The 22,277-nt window shown below is 41.1% G+C and overlaps 1 protein-coding gene across 2 annotated transcripts in view; it reads right to left on the bottom strand.

Annotated features, from left to right (window-relative positions):
- lrrc8c (leucine rich repeat containing 8 VRAC subunit C) overlaps positions 1 to 18,999 on the bottom strand; it is a 31,850-nt gene extending 12,851 nt beyond the window's left edge. Inside the window, exons 1-2 of one of the 2 annotated variants that reach the window (XM_034180716.1) lie at positions 18,869 to 18,987; positions 4,796 to 4,938 (exon numbers count right to left, since the gene is read on the bottom strand). In XM_034180716.1, coding sequence (XP_034036607.1) covers positions 4,796 to 4,933 — 138 coding nt within the window. In that variant the 5' untranslated portion in view covers positions 4,934 to 4,938; positions 18,869 to 18,987. Of the gene's footprint in view, positions 1 to 4,795; positions 4,939 to 18,868 lie in introns of both variants that reach the window. The other variant, XM_034180717.1, reaches the window with a different exon arrangement.
- Between the last annotated feature and the right edge of the window lie 3,278 nt (positions 19,000 to 22,277).

Below are 22,277 nucleotides of genomic sequence, written 5' to 3'. Positions count from 1 at the left end.
ATTTTGTTGCACCACCTCTGGCTTTTATAACAGCTTGCAGTCTCTGAGGCATGGACTTAATGAGTGACAAACAGTACTCTTCATCAATCTGGCTCCAACTTTCTCTGATTGCTGTTGCCAGATCAGCTTTGCAGGTTGGAGCCTTGTCATGGACCATTTTCTTCAACTTCGACCAAAGATTTTCAATTGGATTAAGATCTGGACTATTTGCAGGCCATGACATTGACCCTATGTGTCTTTTTGCAAGGAATGTTTTCATAGTTTTTGCTCTATGGCAAGATGCATTATCATCTTGAAAAATGATTTCATCATCCCAAAACATCCTTTCAATTGATGGGATAAGAAAAGTGTCCAAAATATCAACGTAAACTTGTGCATTTATTGATGATGTAATGACAGCCATCTCTCCAGTGCCTTTACCTGACATGCAGCCCCATATCATCAATGACTGTGGAAATTTACATGTTCTCTTCAGGCAGTCATCTTTATAAATCTCATTGGAACGGCACCAAACAAAGGTTCCAGCATCATCACCTTGCCCAATGCAGATTCGAGATTCATCACTGAATATGACTTTCATCCAGTCATCCACAGTCAACGATTCCTTTTCCTTAGCCCATTGTAACCTTGTTTGTTCCTGTTTAGGTGTTAATGATGGCTTTCGTCTAGCTTTTCTGTATGTAAATCCCATTTCCTTTAGGCAGTTTCTTACAGTTCGGTCACAGACGTTGACTCCAGTTTCCTCCCATTCGTTCCTCATTTGTTTTGTTGTGCATTTTCAATTTTTGAGACATATTGCTTTAAGTTTTCTGTCTTGACGCTTTGATGTCTTCCTTGGTCTACTAGTATTTTTGCCTTTAACAACCTTCCCATGTTGTTTGTATTTGGTCCAGAGTTTAGACACAGCTGACTGTGAACAACTAACATCTTTTGCAACACTGTGTGATGATTTACCCTCTTTTAAGAGTTTGAAAATCCTCTCCTTTGTTTCAATTGACATCTCTCGTGTTGAGCCATGATTCATGTCAGTCCACTTGGTGCAACAGCTCTCCAAGGTGCGATCACTCCTTTTTAGATGCAGACTAACGAGCAGATCTGATTTGATGCAGGTGTTAGTTTTGGGGATGAAAATTTACAGGGTGATTCCATAATTTATTCCTCAGAATTGAGTTAAAACAGATGCTGCATATGTACTTGTGCTTTGATTTTATTTTTTCTTATTAACCCTCTAAGGCCCAAGGGTATTTTCTCAGTTTTACCATACTTTCAGCAATTACCCTTTTACGGTACTTTCTTTTTGTATAATGCCCGTGTGTTGCAAATCAAAATGTTCAGAGCACTGTTGGTTTTCTGGATATAAGACATATATTTGTGTAGGATGCTGTGTCGAAGACATAATTTGTCTGTAAATCTGAAAATATGAAATATGTTTCAGAAATTCTTAAACTCTTGAGTAAATATATATTTTTAATACTGTCAAACATCTTGTGCAAGTGTCTTTCAGTCATTTTGCATAAACACATACTCGTCATTGGAGAAAAACAAAACAAAAAAATAACGTTTACTGTTTCGGCACTCTGGCAAAATTATTTCCTTTGGGATTAAAAAGTTCTTTCTTATTCTTAATCATGTGGAAGAACCTTTTAGGTGTTAGAAATGGGTTTACCAACCTTTTTTAGTTCACAAAGGTAATGTAACATGAAAAAGGCTTTAAAACAATGTATAACAAATGTAAATAAACAAAAAATATGCACTATGCAGTGCAGCAGCTCCACCTGCTGGGAACCTACACGGCAGAGATCTGAAACATTCCTAAACAGTATATTTGTAAAATAGTATCATTTAACTGCCTGCTGCTCCTATAACTCCTTTATTGTGATTGTGACGAAAACTGTTGTCAAAAAACGTACACTGCTGCACTGAAATAAAAAAAACCTGCTCCGCTGTTCTTGAAGAAAATAGTCCCTCCATGTTACCATGATTATTTTCTTTGTCTCTAAGACTCAAAAAAAAAAAAAAAAAAAAACCTGAAGCACTCGGCCAACCTCTGCCAAGACCATAGGGTCACTGACGTCACCTTTGGCAAAGAGACTTATTCCACGCTGTTTCACGCATCTACCGTCATGTTTCAGATTCAGTGGTTAAACCCTTAGATCTTCAGCAAATGTATTTATCAAGAAAAACTGCATGAACTACTCAAGTTTTTTTTCTTTCTAATAAGTTTATTATTTTTATTTTTTTCTAATAAGTTTATTCGGGGCAGCATGGTGGCTTAGTGGTTAGCACTGTTGCCTCACAGCGAGAAGGTCGTGGGTTCAATTCCCGTGGCCTTTCTGTGTGCAGTTTGCATGTTCTCCCCGTATTTGTGTGGGTTTCCTCCAGGTGCTCCGGTTTCCTCCCACATCCAAAGTCATGCGGGTTAGGTGGATTGGAATCTTTAAAATTGTCCGTAGGTGTGTGTGTGGGTGTGTCTGTGTTTGTTTGTCTATTTGTGGCCCTGTGACAGACTGGCGTCCTGTCCTGGGTGTACCCCGCCTCGCGCTCTATGACTGCTGGGATAGGCTCCAGTCCCCCGCGACCCTTAATTGGACTAGGCGGTAGAAGATGGATGGATGGAACAATTTTATTCAAGGAGGAGAAACAAATGCTAAATTACTGTTGTGTCGTAACTTAATTTTTGTTCAGCCTTTGTGACCCGTCTTCATGAAGTTAGATGCAAAAATGTTGAAATTGGCCCTATCCTGCAATGATAAAGAATCCTTAAAAAATTACTGGATCCAGATCGTGTTCCGGATCATTACCAAAATTTTATGACTTCTACGTTAGGCCAAGATACACCCCTGGTAAAAATTTCATTGAAATCCGTTGAGGATTTTTTTTGAGTAATCCTGCTAACAAACCAACCAACCAACCAACCAACAAACAAACGGATGCGACTGAAAACATAACCTCCTTAGCGGAGGTAAAAAGTGTTTTCAGGTCTATATAACCATTCGAGTTTAGAAGTCTTGACTGTTTGCCCCTAACAGTCACTGCAGAGTGCTGCCTCTCGCAGTGGGCACCGAGAGGTGACAGACCATGGGATGAGTATTTGTAGTTTCAGGAAGTGGTCAAATAAAGTCTCTGTGGTGTTCTGTTGCTGATCTATTAATAGAAACATGAATACTCGGACCTGCATCCATGGACCCGGCAAATATGTTGCAAAAACAATGAAAAGCTTCTCAATATGAAAAGTTTACATTATATGACAATCCACCAACACGACAATCCTTGTCGTGTTGGTGGATTGTATGTCACATGACATTCATTATCTGTCCCACTCTGTGGAGAAATAGTCCAGTGTATGACTGATGTTATTTATCATCCATTTTTGTCCCATATGTTTTGCTCCATCAAATGACTCCACCACCTTTCTGTAAAAACGCTAAGTGCAGTATGCCAGAAACCAGTGAGAGGCATATGCAGTGTTACTGGGGACATCTTTAGCAACCGCAGAAGCACTGTCAGATGAAAAAATGGACAAGTTCCTATCATGTTTTTTCAGTGGATTGAGGAAAGCAATTATGCTTCTAAACACAATGCTTTTGTCCTTCATGGTGCACACTTCACTCTGCTCAGTGTTGCAGCTCGCCTACAGGATGGAGTCAACAGCTGTGCGGCCCCATACAGTGCCCTCCAAAAGTATTGGGCCCCTTGATATTTCATAGATTTTAATTTGTTTATGCCATTTCAAATGGCATAAACCATTAAATTTTGAAGGTGATCTGGAATCCAGATCTGGATCCGGATTCTGGATGAAGTTTCATTTTATAGGCTTTGAAGGATTACGTTAAAACTACTTCACAGATTCTCACCAAATTTGTACCACAGATAGATATTAGGGCATGGAAGACTCCACTGAATGTTGGAGGTGATCTGGATCTGGATCCGGATTCTGGCTCAGGATTTCTCTTTATATAAGATTTGAAGGATTACATCAAAACAACTTCACAGATTCTCACCAAATTTGTACCACAGATAGATATTACACCATGGAAGACTCCATTAAATTTTGAAGGTGATCTGGAATCCAGATCTGGATCCGGATTCTGGATGAAATTTCATTTTATAGGCTTTGAAGGATTATGTTAAAACTACTTCACAGATTCTCACCAAATCTGTACCACAGATAGATATTAGGGCATGGAAGACTCCAATGAAATTTTGGAGGTGATCTGGATCAGATTGGCGGACGTCAGAAATCTCTGTTTGCTCTTGTTATCATACTACATATCATATGTTCACATTTATAGACAGTGATATGGTGACAGTGGGAAACTGTACCTGCCTTTATTCTGGTAAAACAAATTCTTAATAGTTATTGTGAAATCTTTTTGCACATTTTCTAGGATTATCTCTTGAAGAGCTTGTCAGCCTCCAAAAGTGTTTGTGTTGCACACAGTAACAGAAGTGAAGCGCCAAGCTGGGATCTGGTGTTTACTAAAAGGGGAGGAACGTGCAAATGTTTCCACTGCTAAACTCCTGATGGGATGAATGCTTCCTTTGCTGCATGCAGTGCAGGCTGTAAATGTGGTTCTGAGCTGGAACCAAACCAAAAGACACATCAGTGATGTTCCCACAGCGAGCCTGCAGACTTCAGGGAATCACATTAACTGCAGATATAATAAAAATAGGAGACGAGCTCCTTTCATCTTAGAAATGAATCACCACTTATGTAACTGTCTTTGGAGCCATGAACAGCATAAACTCAAAGACCAGTGAAGGCAGAGGAGAACGTTAAAGCAGAGTTACTAACCTGAAGTGTGCATCCAAACACACCGATCATTAGCATGACCACAGACAAATAGTCAGTGAACACATCCCACCAAGGCTTCAAGACTCGGAATGCTGGCTGCTGCTCAGAGAATTGCCGGAATTCCGTCACAGGAATCATGATGTCTGTTACAAAAGATTGGGAAAATTCTGTCATCCTTTTGCTCCTTTCGATTGGAAAATTATTCAAGAAATTCTGTACAGTAGTGTTCAGAATAATAGTAGTGCTATGTGACTAAAAAGATTAATCCAGGTTTTGAGTATATTTCTTATTGTTACATGGGAAACAAGGTAAAAAAAAAAAAAAAAGGCAGAAAAGGGGGTGTTCACAATAATAGTAGTGTGGCATTCAGTCAGTGAGTTTGTCAATTTTGTGGAACAAACATCAGGTGAATCAGGTGTCCCCTATTTAAGGATGAAGCCAGCACCTGTTGAACATGCTTTTCTCTTTGAAAGCCTGAGGAAAACGGGACGTTCAAGACATGTTCTCAGAAGAACAGCGTAGTTTGATTAAAAAGTTGATTGGAGAGGGGAAAACTTATACGCAGGTGCAAAAAAATGATAGGCTGTTCATCTACAATGATCTCCAATGCTTTAACATGGACAAAAAAAACAGAGACGTGTGGAAGAAAATGGAAAACAACCATCAAAATGGATAGAAGAATAACCAGAATGGCAAAGGCTCACCGATTGATCAGCTCCAGGATGATCAAAGACAGTCTGGAGTTACCTGTAAGTGCTGTGACAGTTAGAAGACGCCTGTGTGAAGCTAATTTATTTGCAAAAATCCCCCACAAAGTCCCCCTGTTAAATAAAAGACATCAATCAATCAATCAATTTTTTTTATATAGCGCCAAATCACAACAAACAGTTGCCCCAAGGCGCTTCATATTGTAAGGCAAGGCCATACAATAATTATGTAAAACCCCAACGGTCAAAACGACCCCCTGTGAGCAAGCACTTGGCTACAGTGGGAAGGAAAAACTCCCTTTTAACAGGAAGAAACCTCCAGCAGAACCAGGCTCAGGGAGGGGCAGTCTTCTGCTGGGACTGGTTGGGGCTGAGGGAGAGAACCAGGAAAAAGACATGCTGTGGAGGGGAGCAGAGATCGATCACTAATGATTAAATGCAGAGTGGTGCATACAGAGCAAAAAGAGAAAGAAACAGTGCATCATGGGAACCCCCCAGCAGTCTACGTCTATAGCAGCATAACTAAGGGATGGTTCAGGGTCACCTGATCCAGCCCTAACTATAAGCTTTAGCAAAAAGGAAAGTTTTAAGCCTAATCTTAAAAGTAGAGAGGGTGTCTGTCTCCCTGATCTGAATTGGGAGCTGGTTCCACAGGAGAGGAGCCTGAAAGCTGAAGGCTCTGCCTCCCATTCTACTCTTACAAACCCTAGGAACTACAAGTAAGCCTGCAGTCTGAGAGCAAAGCGCTCTATTAGGGTGATATGGTACTACGAGGTCCCTAAGATAAGATGGGACCTGATTATTCAAAACCTTATAAGTAAGAAGAAGAATTTTAAATTCTATTCTAGAATTATCAGGAAGCCAATGAAGAGAGGCCAATATGGGTGAGATATGCTCTCTCCTTCTAGTCCCCGTCAGTACTCTAGCTGCAGCACTTTGAATTAACTGAAGGCTTTTTAGGGAACTTTTAGGACAACCTGATAATAATGAATTACAATAGTCCAGCCTAGAGGAAATAAATGCATGAATTAGTTTTTCAGCATCACTCTGAGACAAGACCTTTCTGATTTTAGAGATATTGCGTAAATGCAAAAAAGCAGTCCTACATATTTGTTTAATATGCGCTTTGAATGACATATCCTGATCAAAAATGACGCCAAGACTTCTCACACTATTACTAGAGGTCAGGGTAATACCATCCAGAGTAAGGATCTGGTTAGACACCATGTTTCTAAGATTTGTGGGGCCAAGTACAATAACTTCAGTTTTATCTGAGTTTAAAAGCAGTAAATTAGAGGTCATCCATGTCTTTATGTCTGTAAGACAATCCTGCAGTTTAGCTAATTGGTGTGTGTCCTCTGGCTTCATGGATAGATAAAGCTGGGTATCATCTGCGTAACAATGAAAATTTAAGCAATACCGTCTAATAATACTGCCTAAGGGAAGCATGTATAAAGTGAATAAAATTGGTCCTAGCACAGAACCTTGTGGAACTCCATAATTAACTTTAGTCTGTGAAGAAGATTCCCCATTTACATGAACAAATTGTAATCTATTAGACAAATATGATTCAAACCACCGCAGCGCAGTGCCTTTAATACCTATGGCATGCTCTAATCTCTGTAATAAAATGTTATGGTCAACAGTATCAAAAGCAGCACTGAGGTCTAACAGAACAAGCACAGAGATGAGTCCACTGTCCGAGGCCATAAGAAGATCATTTGTAACCTTCACTAATGCTGTTTCTGTACTATGATGAATTCTAAAACCTGACAAACTCTTCAAATAGACCATTCCTCTGCAGATGATCAGTTAGCTGTTTTACAACTACCCTTTCAAGAATTTTTGAGAGAAAAGGAAGGTTGGAGATTGGCCTATAATTAGCTAAGATGTGTGTGAAGACATGTGCAGAAGAGGTTACAATTTGCCAAAGAACACATCAACTGGCCTAAAGAGAAATGGAGGAATATTTTGTGGACTGATGAGAGTAAAACTGTTCTTTTTGGGTCCAAGGGCCGCAGACAGTTTGTGAGACGACCCCCAAACTCTGAATTCAAGCCACAGTTCACAGTGAAGACAGTGAAGCATGGTGGTGCAAGCATCATGATATGGGCATGTTTCTCCTACTATGGTGTTGGGCCTGTATATTGCATACCAGGTATCATGGATCAGTTTGGATATGTCACAATACTTGAAGAGGTCATGTTGCCTTATGCTGAAGAGGACATGCCCTTGAAATGGGTGTTTCAACAAGACAATGACCCCAAGCACTCTAGTAAACAAGCAAAATCTTGGTTCCAAACCAACAAAATTAATGCCTCGCAGATGTGAAGAAATCATGAAAAACTGTGGTTATACAACTAAATACTAGTTTAGTGATTCACAGGATTGCTAAAAAAAAGCAGTTTGGACATAACAGTTTTGAGTTTGTAGCGTCAACAGCAGATGCTACTATTATTGTGAACACCCCCTTTTCTACTTTTTTTTTTTACTAATAGCCCAATTTCATAGCCTTAAGAGTGTGCATATCATGAATGCTTGGTCTTGTTGGATTTGTGAGAATCTACTGAATCTACTGGTACCTTGTTTCCCATGTAACAATAAGAAATATACTCAAAACCTGGATTAATCTTTTTAGTCACATAGCACTACTATTATTCTGAACACTACTGTATGTGTAAATAGTGACACAAAGCTATATTTTAAAGTCTTTCTTGAATATTTATAAATGACCTCTTCAGTCTGGCATGCTATAGGCCAGTATATACAACTAACATGCACATTATTAGGATCCATTTTGTAAAACATATAACTAGAAGAGTGAAGTGGGAAACATTTTGTCCACCTGTTCTGTGCTGTTAGTGGGTTCAGCTCATTATTAACGTGAAGTCTTGGGACAGGTTTGAAGTGTTGCAATTAAAACTTGTAGAATACATTATTTGGTTATATTACCCGGCGATGCCTTCATGTGCTGTCATGAAAACAAAAGGAGAGCGATGCACATTTTATTGCACTGGAATCTTGCTGCACTGTTGCAGGGCAGATGTGTGTAACATATCACTACAACTATGCATTTTAAAAGAGGATGCTGTCTACTACGGGCTGGGAGAACATCCACAGGAGTTTACTGCAGATGTTAAACGACCGCAGCCTCCTCAGGAAGTCCAGCCTGCTCTGCCCCTTCCTGTACAGGTGGCTGATGTGGGTTGTCCGTGTCCAGTTTGCTGTCCAGCCATAGCCCGAGGTACCCGTAGAAATCCACAGCCTCCACCTCAATTCCCTCAATCAGAACTGGTCGTGAACTTGGTCTGGACTTCCCAAAGTCAATGACCAGCTCGTTTGTCTGTTTGTTGTTGGTGTTGAGCTCTGGATGGTCTGTGTGGCACCAGGCAGCAAAGTCCCTCACTAGGCTCCTGTACTCCTCCTCTCTGTCATTCCTGATGAAATTGACTGTAGGTGTGAGCAGGAGTGTGAATGAATTTACCTGTCCATATGTGTCAGCTGTGCAATAGTTTGGCAGACTGTCTAATGACCACTGGGATAAAAGTTAAAGTTGCTCCAATTTTTGCAAAATGTGATGCAAATTATTGGTTGAGTTAATAGGGTTTTAAAAAGATATAATTTGCACCATGTGTCATGCTCAGTTGTCACGTTAAAGGGTAACATCTGTCACATGCCATAGAATCCAATGGACGTCGACATTGTTTGACATTTACTTTGCAAACCAAGCATTCAACACAGTCAGAACTATTCAATTTATTAATCCTATTAGTTCAACCAATAATTTTCACCAATTTTTACCAAAATTTGGCCAACTTTAACTTTTGACTCCTGTACAAACTGAAATTGACCTTTGTCACCATTCTTTTTGTTTTTACCCCATAACTCCAGAACATTCTGTCATAGATCATCCAAACTATACCTTTTTGGAATCTTTGTGACTAGACACATAATGTGATATAGCTTTCAATATGATTGGAGAATTTTTATATTTTGACCCATGTGCAATTCTTCATTGACCGCTACCTGGGCGCCATATTGGATTTTCAAGTGGCCAGCACTTTTTTCTCAAACACTGATTTCTGAAGAACATTCATGTCAAATATGATGTTTGTATCACCAAGTGAAGGATTGTTTCAGTTATCTGCTGCACTATCATGGCCAGTATTTACAGTCTTTTTCAAACAGTTCTTTCCCTGAAAAATATAATATGGTCACTGCATTTATTTATTTATTTTTATGCATACTGTTATATGGCTGGGGGGGGCCTGGCTGCCGGTTTGTTTGTCTGTTTGTTTTCCTCCCAGGTGGCGTGCATTTGGGACTGAGTGGCTGTGTTGCTGAGGCTGTCAGGACCTCACCCTGATCACCTGCGACTCGTCAGGACTCACAGCTGAGGTGCATCTGGCTGGATTGGAGCATGTTGGCATTTAAGACTGGAGTGCACAGTGTGTATTTGCCAGAGACTCGACCTTGTGACCAGACGGGTGAGATCGTCGTCTTGGGAGCCATCTCATCAGCAGCGGACGCTGAGAATGTCCAGGTTTGATGCACAGTCTGTGAAAGAGGAGGGGGTGAGGTCTCACGCTCATCAGCACACTTCCTGAGGTACGTTAGATTTTGTGACTAACAGTTATACAGTCAGTAAATGTGGTGTCCCTCACACCTTATTGTATTGAGCTGTTTGTTAGTCATGTATCAGCTTCCACTGCGGTGGAGTTTTGTGAACTGGATGTTCCATGCCCGCAGGTTGGAAGCTGATCAGCAATCAAGCCAGGAAGTGTTTGCTGTTTGTACACCTTTAAGTGTTCTGTGTGTAGAGTGTGGACTCACATAATGGTTCCTTCTTTCACAGACTCGGTTGTTGCGGCCACCTGGGGGGTGTCGGCGGGGTCCTTGGGTCCGAAACAGCTTCTGGCTCCGGACCGTTAGCGCTGCTGGGAGCGCACCACGCCAGACCGCACCTTTTTGTATTATCACTGTTATGTATTAAATTCAGTTAGCCTTTGTACCGTGCTCTGCTTATTTCATACTGGGTCCTTCAAACGCTGGTCGGTTCTCCGAGCTGCGTCCGACACATAACACATTCTACCCAATGGGTATTTCTGCTAGCATATAGAAATGTATGTATTACTACATTACTACATTATTACTACATTACTGGCAACATTTACCAACACTTTACTGAAAAGTATTTCACATTATTAAAATAATGTAGTGAGATGAGATGAGATTTACTGTCACTGTCATTACACGAGTGCAACAACAACGAAATTACGTTTACACTCCAATTACCTCAGACAAGATACAGAAATTTATCCACAATTATTACTTGTTTACCACAATAATGGCACACATCAGAATTAAAGACAACACATATATATATTTGACATTGTTTATGTGCACTAAACTTGAAGCATTCCGTCATCCAAATTGAGGTAAAGTGGGTGAAGGCTGCAACGGGAGGGGCCCGCACCACCCAGCTTGTGGAGTTGAAGGCTGCAGCAGTAAAAACCGCACTGCCTTCGAGGTGGCAGGGAGGAAGCCAGGGTGAGGGGAATGGAGAGACATGGGGGGGGGTAATAGGGATGGAGGGAGGGAGGCATGCGTCGTGTGCAGATAAGTTTCTGTCAGTTTCTGTCCATGTGTGTGTAAAGTCTGACATTGCTAGGCAACAGCAGGCTGGAGGGAGGGGATAGATAGATAAGAAGGGGGAGCCGAATTCCTTCACCAAGGCCGTAGATCCTTCGAGGGCATAGGTGTCAAACTGATTCCAGAAAGGGCCAAGAGGGTGCAGGCTTTCTTTGTAACCACCTACTGCACCAGGTGATTTCACTGATTAACATCACTTTGAGCAGATGTTCTAGGGGAAGAGCAGGGTATTTGGCCTTCAGGAGCCGATAAGGCTGCCATGTTAGACAGAGAGATACAGAATTCCATTTACTGTACCTCTGACAGTCCAGAGTCCAAATTTATGAAGAATATTCTCCGGTCCTCAGCATCACATTCCTTTGCAATGCAGCCATATGCTGCGAGATGGTATCCATTTTGTGTTTAAGTTCAAGAGTTCACGCAGTCTGAGATTACACAGTATTGCCCAACTCATTAATCATGACGGACAGATGAGGGGACGAGATTCTGGAAGCAGCCGTCTTGCTAATATTCCTGTGGGTCAGGGCAGCGCACAAACCAATCAGCACCAAACCTCCCACGGTAACCACAGAGAATGGAGCCAGCATGTCACACTCCATTCTCTCAGGCTCAAGAGCATAGCCTGCAGTGTAATGTAGTGTAATTTAGATGGAAAATCATTATAATTATTATTATTTTTTACAGTTTGATTTTTCTGACTGCGACTGCACAAAACAGTAACATTGCTGACAGTGTATCTCTTAAATTGCTGGCCAACAGCTGTGAGGAGGGCACTGAAGATTTCAAAAGACATACTTAACTACAACCCCTGGCAAAAATTATGGAATCACCGGCCTCGGAGGATATTCATTCAGTTGTTTAATTTTGTAGAAAAAAAGCAGATCACATACATGACACAAAACCAAAGTCATTTCAAATGGCAACTTTCTGGCTTTAAGAAACACTATAAGAAATCAGGAAAAAAAAAATCGTGGCAGTCAGTAACGGTTACTTTTTTAGACCAAGCAGAGGGAAAAAAATATGGAATCACTCAATTCTGAGGACAAAATTATGGAATCATGAAAAACAAAAGAACGCTCCAACACATCACTAGTATTTTGTTGCACCACCTCTGGCTTTTATAACAGCTTGCAGTCTCTGAGGCATGGACTTAATGAGTGACAAACAGTACTCTTCATCAATCTAGCTCCAACTTTCTCTGATTGCTGTTGCCAGATCAGCTTTGCAGGTTGGAGCCTTGTCATGGACCATTTTCTTCAACTTCCACCAAAGATTTTCAATTGGATTAAGATCCGGACTATTTGCAGGCCATGACATTGACCCTATGTGTCTTTTTGCAAGGAATGTTTTCACAGTTTTTGCTCTATGGCAAGATGCATTATCATCTTTCCCCAAACATCCTTTCAACTGATGGGATAAGAAAAGTGTCCAAAATATCAACGTAAACTTGTGCATTTATTGATGATGTAATGACAGCCATCTCCCCAGTGCCTTTACCTGACATGCAGCCCCTTATCATCAATGACTGTGGAAATTTACATGTTCTCTTCAGGCAGTCATCTTTATAAATCTCATTGGAATGGCACCAAACAAAAGTTCCATCATCATCACCTTGCCCAATGCAGATTTGAGATTCATCACTGAATATGACTTTCATCCAGTCATCCATAGTCCATGATTGCTTTTCCTTAGCCCATTGTAACCTTGTTTTTTTCTGTTTAGGTGTTAATGATGGCTTTTGTTTAGCTTTTCTGTATGTAAATCCCATTTCCTTTAGGCAGTTTCTTACAGTTCGGTCACAGACGTTGACTCCAGTTTCCTCCCATTCGTTCCTCATTTGTTTTGTTGTGCATTTTTGATTTTTGAGACATATTGCTTTAAGTTTTCTGTCTTGACGCTTTGATGTCTTCCTTGGTCTACCAGTATGTTTGCCTTTAACAACCTTCCCATGGTGTTTGTATTTGGTCCAGAGTTTAGACACAGCTGACTGTGAACAACCAACATCTTTTGCAACATTGCGTGATGATTTACCCTCTTTTAAGAGTTTGATAATCCTCTCCTTTGTTTCAATTGACATCTCTCGTGTTGAAGCCATGATTCATGTCAGTCCACTTGATGCAACAGCTCTCCAAGGTGTGATCACTCCTTTTTAGTTGCAGACTAACGAGCAGATCTGATTTGATGCAGGTTAAAGTTATGGGGATGAAAATTTACAGGGTGATTCCATAATTTATTCCTCAGAATTGAGTGAGTCCATATTTTTTCCCCCTGCTTGGTCTAAAAAAAGTAACCGTTACTGACTGCCACAATTTTTTTTCTTGATTTCTTATAGTGTTTCTTAAAGCCAGAAAGTTGCCATTTGAAATGACTTTAGTTTTGTGTCATGTCTGTGATCTGCTTTTTTTCTACAAAATTAAACAACTGAATGAACATCCACCAAGGCCGGTGATTCCATAATTTTTGCCAGGGGTTGTATATGGGTTCACCCTTAGGAGAGAACCGATGACCTCAAACATCCTGATGGAGCTCAAGGGTTCAGGTTTTGGGCATCAGATCAGGATACAGCCCTGTGGACGTATTTTGGGCAGGTCGAATTCAGACAAGACACTAATGCACATGCACACCACTGTGGGGGGATTACATCCTGTTCCTTGGGAATATGGTTTGTCTGCCTTCACAAACACTGGCACAGTCTACGCTGCATCCCACTCTCACAAGCAATGTAATTATTTAGAGCCAATACTGTCAAAGACTAAATGAATGATTCACTTTAATGTTAGCGTCTCTCAAAAATATTTAGACATTTAACATCTTTTCAGATGGCGGAACATACCCAACTGTTTATAGCGTGAATCATATATATGGTAAACAATGAGCATAATGACAGTGTTACTGTGAGTGAAACCAGATTTCAGTCCTTTCATTGTTTAAATAGCAGAAATTAATGTCTTAAGAAGAACATTAAAAACTCGTCAGTATTTGCTTCTATAAACACTGGTGTATCTCTGTCGCAACAACAAAACATAATGAAGCTGCTGCACATTTGCTCTGCCTGGTCTGGAGGTATTCAAAACCTGTCCTCCATCACGTCTCCTGCAGCGTTGTGCAAACGGAAAACATAATGCACCCTATGTAGTTCTAAAGCAGTAATATAGCACAATACTACTAATATATTAATAAAATTATTCCCCCCAGACTGAAGCAGTACCTATTCATCAGCAATGAGTCACAATATGTTAAATGATCTTGACAGTCACACAACATTCTCTCCACTTGGAACACTCTTATTCTTAATGCACTAATCACAACAGATGCGCTTTGCACCCCCCCAAAGAACTGTCGTATTTAAGTGCAATCAATGATAATTAAGTCTTTAGGTCAAGTCTGGGAGCACACACAAGTGTCACGCATTACCACATCCACCTCACTGCAGAACTGCTTTGAGTCCTGGATGGCAACCACCCAGGAAGACAGTTGGTCTGCACCCACCTACAAAACAAAGCTATCTATCTGTCACAACCAGGTGGACATCTGCTTCGCTTTAAATAGGCCATAAGTCTCTTTTCAATCATCAGCAGTGCACGTCTGTCATGGAAATGTCACTCATTTCATGACAGGAGTATAAAAAAAAACAGACTGGGCTGCCCCAACCACACCGTTAGTCAGGATGAATGAGTCATGTGTTAAACCAGGCCACCCAGCCACGATGTTCATGAGATGCATTTGCACATCACATATGATTTGAACATTGATGAAATGAAAATGTTTCCAATTAACAAAAACAAATTCATCATGTGATGGCGCCTTTATAGCAATATGTGAACAGTCAATAGCTCTGATCACATTAAGGAAACCAGCTCTCACTGCAAATTGCACTTTAATGTTGGAATGTGATGTGCCTGGATGACATTCGGATGATTACGTTCTACACTGCTGCCATAGCTCAGCTCAGAGTTGACTGGCACACTCCTGTCCGATCAACCAGCTCCCGCTGGAATGCCCTTGTTGCCAGGAAGCCAAGCGTGGGCAGCACTTGTATGGGCAAAGACAGCCCCTGGCTCCTTGCCATATTGTGCTCTGCAGTTCTGCGTGCAACTCCAGTAACACTGGCCTAATCGGAAATGGCTTATGAGCCAACTGTCATCATTTGCAAGTAAATCCTCGCCTTCCCTGAATACACGCTCACCTCGGATTGCACCATTTGATAAGTCCTGTAACAACACTAACACAGCCATTGTTAATGACATTTTCCTCATTTTGCATGTTTTTATACCCCTCTCCCCCCCATATAATTGCAAACGTGGGTATGTTAATTGTTCATATGTATGTCTCTAGTTTCTGGTTTTTGACAGTATAAACAGTCACTTCTACATGTCGCCAGTGGACCAATAGCTGTAGAAACGTGTGCACACCAGCCAGGATTTTTGCATGGCACACCGCACATTGATATATGTGAATGTAAACATGGAGACGGACATACGCCATGTCTTTGTGCATATGCAGCCTTTGTACATGAGGTCCCAGGCCTTCCAATCTGTAGACCTGGTTTAAAATCCTACTCATGTTACCTGTGTGTCCTCAGAAAAAGAAAAAAAAAAACACTTAATCTGAATTCTCTCAGTCCACCCAGATGTAAATGGGTACCGGTCTTGGCTGGGGAAGTAACCTGCATCCGAATGGCATCCTGTTAGGAGGAAATTCAGGGTTCATATACCACTTCCAAGACCAAATTCAAGCACTTCCAAGGTCCATTTTCAAGCTTTTCTGGCACCTTACAACTGTAGTGAATTACATATTTACATGACTACTGCTGGGAAAAAAATATTTTTGACAGAACAATTCAGTGGATGGCTTGGCGTAGGTAGATGAGCATGGACATAAAGCACCTGTCTCAGGCCTAAGCGCCCGAGGAAATAGAGGCGTGTGTGTGTGTGTGTGTGTGTGTGTGTGTGTGTGTGTGTGTGTGTGTGTGTGTGTGTGTGTGTGTGTGTGTGTGTGTGTGTGTGTGTGTGTGTGTGGATGGGGGGGGCTGGGCTGGGAACCTTTGTAGAATTAGATGCTCTTAGATGCATTTTGGGGTACTTTGAAGCATAAACTTTGTTTTACAAGGATGCTTTTAAACAAGCACAATCAAGACAAACATTATGTGAGACCTTTAAAAAAAAAATGGTGACATTACAAAATCCACGTTCATAAACTAAAGTGAACTCAACATTACCCTCCAAGCTACTGTGTGTGTGTGTGTGTATATATATATATATAGATATAGATATACACACACACACACACACACAGCGGTGGGCACAGTTCAGCTAATCCCCTAACCGATAATTATCAAAGCTAATGTTTCTGTTAGTGGATTAGCTTTTAAGATAACTTTTAAAACCATCAGCAGACCAATTATCTTCCAATAAATTTAGTTCAGATAACTTTTAGACCACTAATGTCAGGAAAAAAACATTCATAAACCCTGTTTATTGTGGCTGGCTACATATTTGCAGCAGTGAAGCAGCTGAGAGGAGCTGAGCTCAACTCTACCCCAGCAAAAGGCATATTTTACAAAAGCACATCTATTTGTAAACACCAACACACATAAGGGCTCAATTTAGAACTAGAAATTGGGGCAGACAAAGTGTGAGGCCCACAGGGCCGAACCCCATAGGCAGGGGGTTCTAGATAAGCCAACAGTTTCTAGATAAGCTCAGATACATTGTGAGCATCCAGAACAGTAATTTTAATGTTTTGAGACCATAAAGTGGACACCATTTGACTTATACAATTTGAAACTTTGGATATAAGTACTTTATTCTGAGAATAGCCAGCACTGATTTTATTAACATCTTGGTGTAAATAAGGTATCACCACATGTGTAGAACTCAAAAAGAATGATAGGTTGAGTTTTCATTTAAAAAAAAACTGCAATGTGGTAAAATGTATTCATAAATATGAACGAACAGGCTCTTAATTCTTAACGATTGCATACTGTATTTTTTTTCTCAAGATTTGTTTTTGTATAAGTTTGAAAAAACAACAGATCATAAGTTTAGGATAAATTACTTATCATGAATTTAATTTTCGAAGTGGCACTAATGACAACACTCATACTGAACATAATTTCGCTTGCATAGACTGATTTTGGAGATCAAGCAATAATTGCAGATGGGCTTTCTGAGGTCCCAGATAGCTTTTCTGATTTCCTTTTCTAACTTTCAGAATTTAGTAAATTAGCATTGATACTTATGTGTAGACACATAAGTATGGTAGCCAGCCTGCTCAGGAGGTCCTCTGGTAGCCAACCTGTGAGCAGGCTGGCTACCAGAGACAGGACATGTTCACATCCAACTCAGTCAAACTCCAGACATTTCCATGTCACTACACATTCAGTCCTTGATTGGTCATCGCGGCGCGACAAGACGAAAAAGTTCAGATTTTTCAACTTTTGGAGTTTGAATGTTTATTAAATCATACTTTTGGGGACTGTGCAGTGGTTGTCATAAGGGTTTTGCCTCGGTTCGGGCATTAAAAATTATGATCTGCTTATTTCATCAGTAATTATGGATTAAGTGGACCTAACATTACCAAGCTACAGACAGCTGCTAAAAGTGCTAACACTATTAGCATACAGAATTAAACAGCATGGAAATACTGATCCACTATGACAACAGATATTTGTAATAAAAAGTTCAGAAAGGACAGAGACAGTCCTCCACAAGAACTAACAGCTGAGTGAGCTTCACTCAGTTAGCTGTCAACCACGCCCCCAATTATGCATGCCTTCATGGCTTAAAATGTCTCTGAGTTATTAAAAAATATTACCCTCTGCACAGCTGTCATGGAGGGGTAAACTGTTTTTTGTTTTGTTTTTTTGTACTAGGCTGTCAACATGTTTTTCTCCTCGAAACAGTTAAAGTTTTCATTTAAACATGAGCTTCTGTGCGAATCCGCTCACTTTTAAAGCTAGGCTCAAGTGGCCATTCAAGGAACGGCAACTTCCAGGTGGCTTTATTTCTGATGATCGGAGTTTGCTTTGAAGCTTGGAAAATCCCAACTTAACCTGCTAACTAGTTTCGTACAAAAGTCCACAGGACGGTTAAAGTCAAACTGAAGATTGTTGCTGGGCTTTGGCAGAGGTATGTGAGGCAGAGGTATTTTTTCACTGATGACTTTGACGAGAAGTTAAAGGCTTTTTAACTGTTCAGATAAAGTCAGCACTTTGTTGATGTTACTGTTCAGGAACGTCTGGGCCTGAATCTAAAGTCTCCTTTGGAAAATACTGTCTTACTGGATGAGTCAGCCATTGAATTGGGCTGAGCAGGTCACATCCTTGTCCCCTTCCTGAGAGGAAACTGTCTGATTCTCAGATGTCCAAAAACAGAACTAAACCCAGCCCAAGACGTGAAAGAGCCTCGCTAGAATCCAGTCTGTGGGACTTTGAGAGGGGAAACCTTCACTGATTTAAGATTAAGTGTGGAAACCATTAAAAAAAAGTCTGCAGCAGCTTATTTCACATGACGTTACCGGCTGAAGTGGCCGTTTCCCTGACAACACAGAGGACACGTTCACCGAGCAAAACGCTCGTCATTCACTCACAAAGTGAGTACTGAGAGGAACACAGCGGTTAGCTTAGAAACCAGCCGTGTACCGGCCAAACCACGCACCGACCCAAACTCTGCTCTGTACCAGATAAACATCACACTGCTGATAAATGATTTACCGGTTCACAGCTGCAGACGCGCCGTTAGATGTCAGCCGGAGGACTTTCAGATCATGATGTTTGCGTCTTTCTTCTCTCCGGTGGATCCTCCTCCTCAGTGCGCCACTGTGGGCGTGGTCTCACAGAGGAGGGCGTCTCTCACACTCTCACGAGCGCCACTAGATTTTCTGATGACAAGTTAAAAGTGGACACTCTCGCTCTGGTTTTGGCCGAACAACTGTCCAGTTTCGGGGTATTCTGTCTTAGTGCGCGCCCGCGGCTGACGTGCTTGATGAATTCCTGCGCAGAAAGTAGTTCACAGATAATTGAGATATATTCCTGTGAGATAATGAGGATACTTCTACGGAAGCGTATTACATTCACTTGATAAATTTATTTTTTGGTTTGTTTTTCTGAGTAATTATTTGTGTTTTTCTGAGTAATTTATTTTTTGTCTGTTTTTCGGAATAATTATTGCTGTTTTTTCTTTTTTAGTTTGTTTTTCTGGGTAATTTGTTTTTAGATTTGGGTTTTTTGATTATTTTTTCTTTTTTTTCTTTTTTTTTTTACAATTTTTTTTCCAGTTTTTCAGAGTTCTTTTTGTTGTTGTTGTGTTTTTGGTGGTAATGGTGGTTAAAAGATACATTTTAAAAGATACATTTATACAACAGAATGTACCCCTTGGGAATGAAAGTTATGACATGGTTAAAAAAAATGAAACTTGCAGGAGCTCCAATAAATTCCCACTTTACCTTATATGACTCACTAATGGGGTCACAAAAGGTCACGAACAAATGGACATCGCAATGGTGTGTTTGTAGGTGTTCCTGTGGTTGCTGGAGAGTGTATGCTGTGGGGAACAGGATAAGATGGTCCAGAAGAGAAGCAGGGCATCACAGAACAGCCGGGATTCCAAACGGTCTGTTTGAACTTGGAAGTCCTGCAGACGGCCGACTTCACTTACAGGGACGAAGCATTTTACATAAAATATCAAATTGTAAAGTGCATTCCAAACATACTCCCTTTATTTATCTCCAAGGCAACTGTAGTGCCAGAAAACCAAAATATTACAATTTATTCAGATCTCATAGTAGCAGATAACATTAACAAAAACTGCAAACATCCTTACAGTCATCACATAGCAACACATTATCAGTTCCAAAAACACTGTATCAAAAATATGTACTTGGAAAGCTCTTACAACTTCTGGTATGAATATAATGTGTCTTATTTTTCAGCTGGAAGCTGTACAATGTATGAAGAATCCAAGTACCAATGACATCTTGTGTACTGAATCTGAATCACAAAGCGTTGGGTTTCGGGTTGCAGACTAGGCAGATATGTCTGTGACTAACACCTACATTGGATAATGGCTATTATCACAAAAACTGCACAATGTTATATGAGACATGAAAACATGTTACGTTTGTTAGAACAATAAAGAAATTGACATATTACAGTGTTATGAATGCCTTGTCTCAAAACGTATACCAGTATTACTATCTGTTCCACAGACAGTGTTTACTTTCCATTAGATGCTGACATACATCACACAGTGAAATATGGAACAATTTTGGTCACAGTGGTCCATAACTTTATGGGAGGCAAAATACAACACATGTATGAAACCTCATCTACACAGCTGGAAACCGGGACATGTGCGCTCTAATCGACTCCCATTTCTCTGACTTTTCACAGTCACTGGTCAATGGCCGTCTCTCGCTCGGGCTGCTCATCAATCTCATCATCTCTTGCGACTGAGGGCCTCTATGATCTCCATCAAATCAACAACATACTCTATGCAAACAATAGATCAAGAATCATTTCATGACCTCCCCATATCTACCATAGATACTGGTGTACAAGTTGACCTTGCAGTTGTTACAAACAGCTAAGATGTAACAGCTGCTGGGCCATCTAGTCATCAACCGGGTCCATCCGTCTACAGACGTTTCATTCCTTAACCCGGAACGTCCTCGAGATGGTGGAACAGCAGAAGGTGATCAGTCTTCTACTCTTGACTGTCAAGTTTCCAGCTACTGTCGTTCCTTCGTAGCCAGAGCCAACTGGATGCTCTCTCTGCTGCTTGAGCCATGGTGTTTATTGCTCTTTTCCTTTCTCTTCCTTTTACTGCCAAGACTGCCATCATCTTCCAGCAAGACACTGCAGGGAAACCACGTGTTCCTACTTCAACAGGGAAGTTCCAGGTTTGCCAGCCTTGTTGTTTACAGTCTGCCAACAACTCATCATACTTTGCAAGCTTCCTCTCGTGGGCTTCTTGACAACGGGTTTCCCATGGTACCGTTAACTCAATGACAACTAATTTCCTTCTACTCTCTGAAATTAGCAGGACGTCTGGTCGCAGAGTTGTCTCTACTATTGGTGGAAATACGAGCTTCTTTCCAAGGTCAACCTTCAGCTGCCAGTCTTTTGCCATGCTCAGGATACCACCCCTTTGCTGCTGATTAGCTGGAGCATGTTCTCCACTTCTGACAAAGTTGATGAAAGCTGGCTTGTTCTCTTTATGATCTTTCTTCCTCTCAATTTCCAAACTATGGGCTAGAGATCTCAACACCTGGTCATGTCTCCATCTGTATCTCCCCTGTCTAAGGGCAACCTGGCATGCTGACAAAAGGTGCTCTAGGTTGGCTGGTTTCTGACACAGATGGCATGCTGCATCTTCCATCATTCCCCAGTTACACAGGTTTGATGGTGTTGGGAGTACATCATACACAGATCTTAGCAGGAACTGCAGTTGGTAAGGTGTGTACTTCCATATTTGGTCCCATGTCAGCTCTCTCTGCTCTGTATCCCATTTTGTCCAGGCTCCTTGGCTTCCCATCTGCACTGCCCATACATATCTGGTTTCTTCCTCTTTCTTCCTTATCTCTTGTTGGACCAGATGTCTTCTATCCTTTGGCTTTGCACCTTTCCACCTAGTTGTGGGTTCGGTACCTAGACCTTGTCTTCCCTTGCACACACTTCCTACAATGTCTCTGTACTGTAGGCGGTATTCTGCTTCTTCCATTTGTTTCCTGTTTGTGTTTCTACTCCTGCATCTCTGGAATCTTTCAGAATCATAATTAGGCCGGCCTTCCCCGTCTTAAATTCTTCCACAACTGACGAAAGTGGCAAACGAAGCTTTGCTGATTTGCTGTACAGTCCCGTTGCAGAGAAGCATTGTGGTATCCCTAGCCACCTTCTGAGGTATCTATTGGTTTTCCTCTCTATGCCCTCGACTGTTGACAGCATGATATCATACAGCATCATCGGCCACATTATTCTAGGTAGAAGCCCGTGTTGGAAGATCCAGGCTTTAAACTTCCCTGGGAGCCCTGATTTGTCAATGTTCACCAGTCTGTTGTTTGCTGTTCCAGACGTTTGTTGTTGTTAACGTCCTTAAGACTGTCATCATACCATTTCCCCAAGT

The sequence above is a fragment of the Thalassophryne amazonica genome, chromosome 10 (genome assembly GCF_902500255.1).
Source record: "Thalassophryne amazonica chromosome 10, fThaAma1.1, whole genome shotgun sequence".
NCBI classification, from domain to species: domain Eukaryota; kingdom Metazoa; phylum Chordata; class Actinopteri; order Batrachoidiformes; family Batrachoididae; genus Thalassophryne; species Thalassophryne amazonica.
Note: the sequence above shows the minus strand (reverse complement) of the source record. Positions and strands in the feature narration are given on the sequence as shown.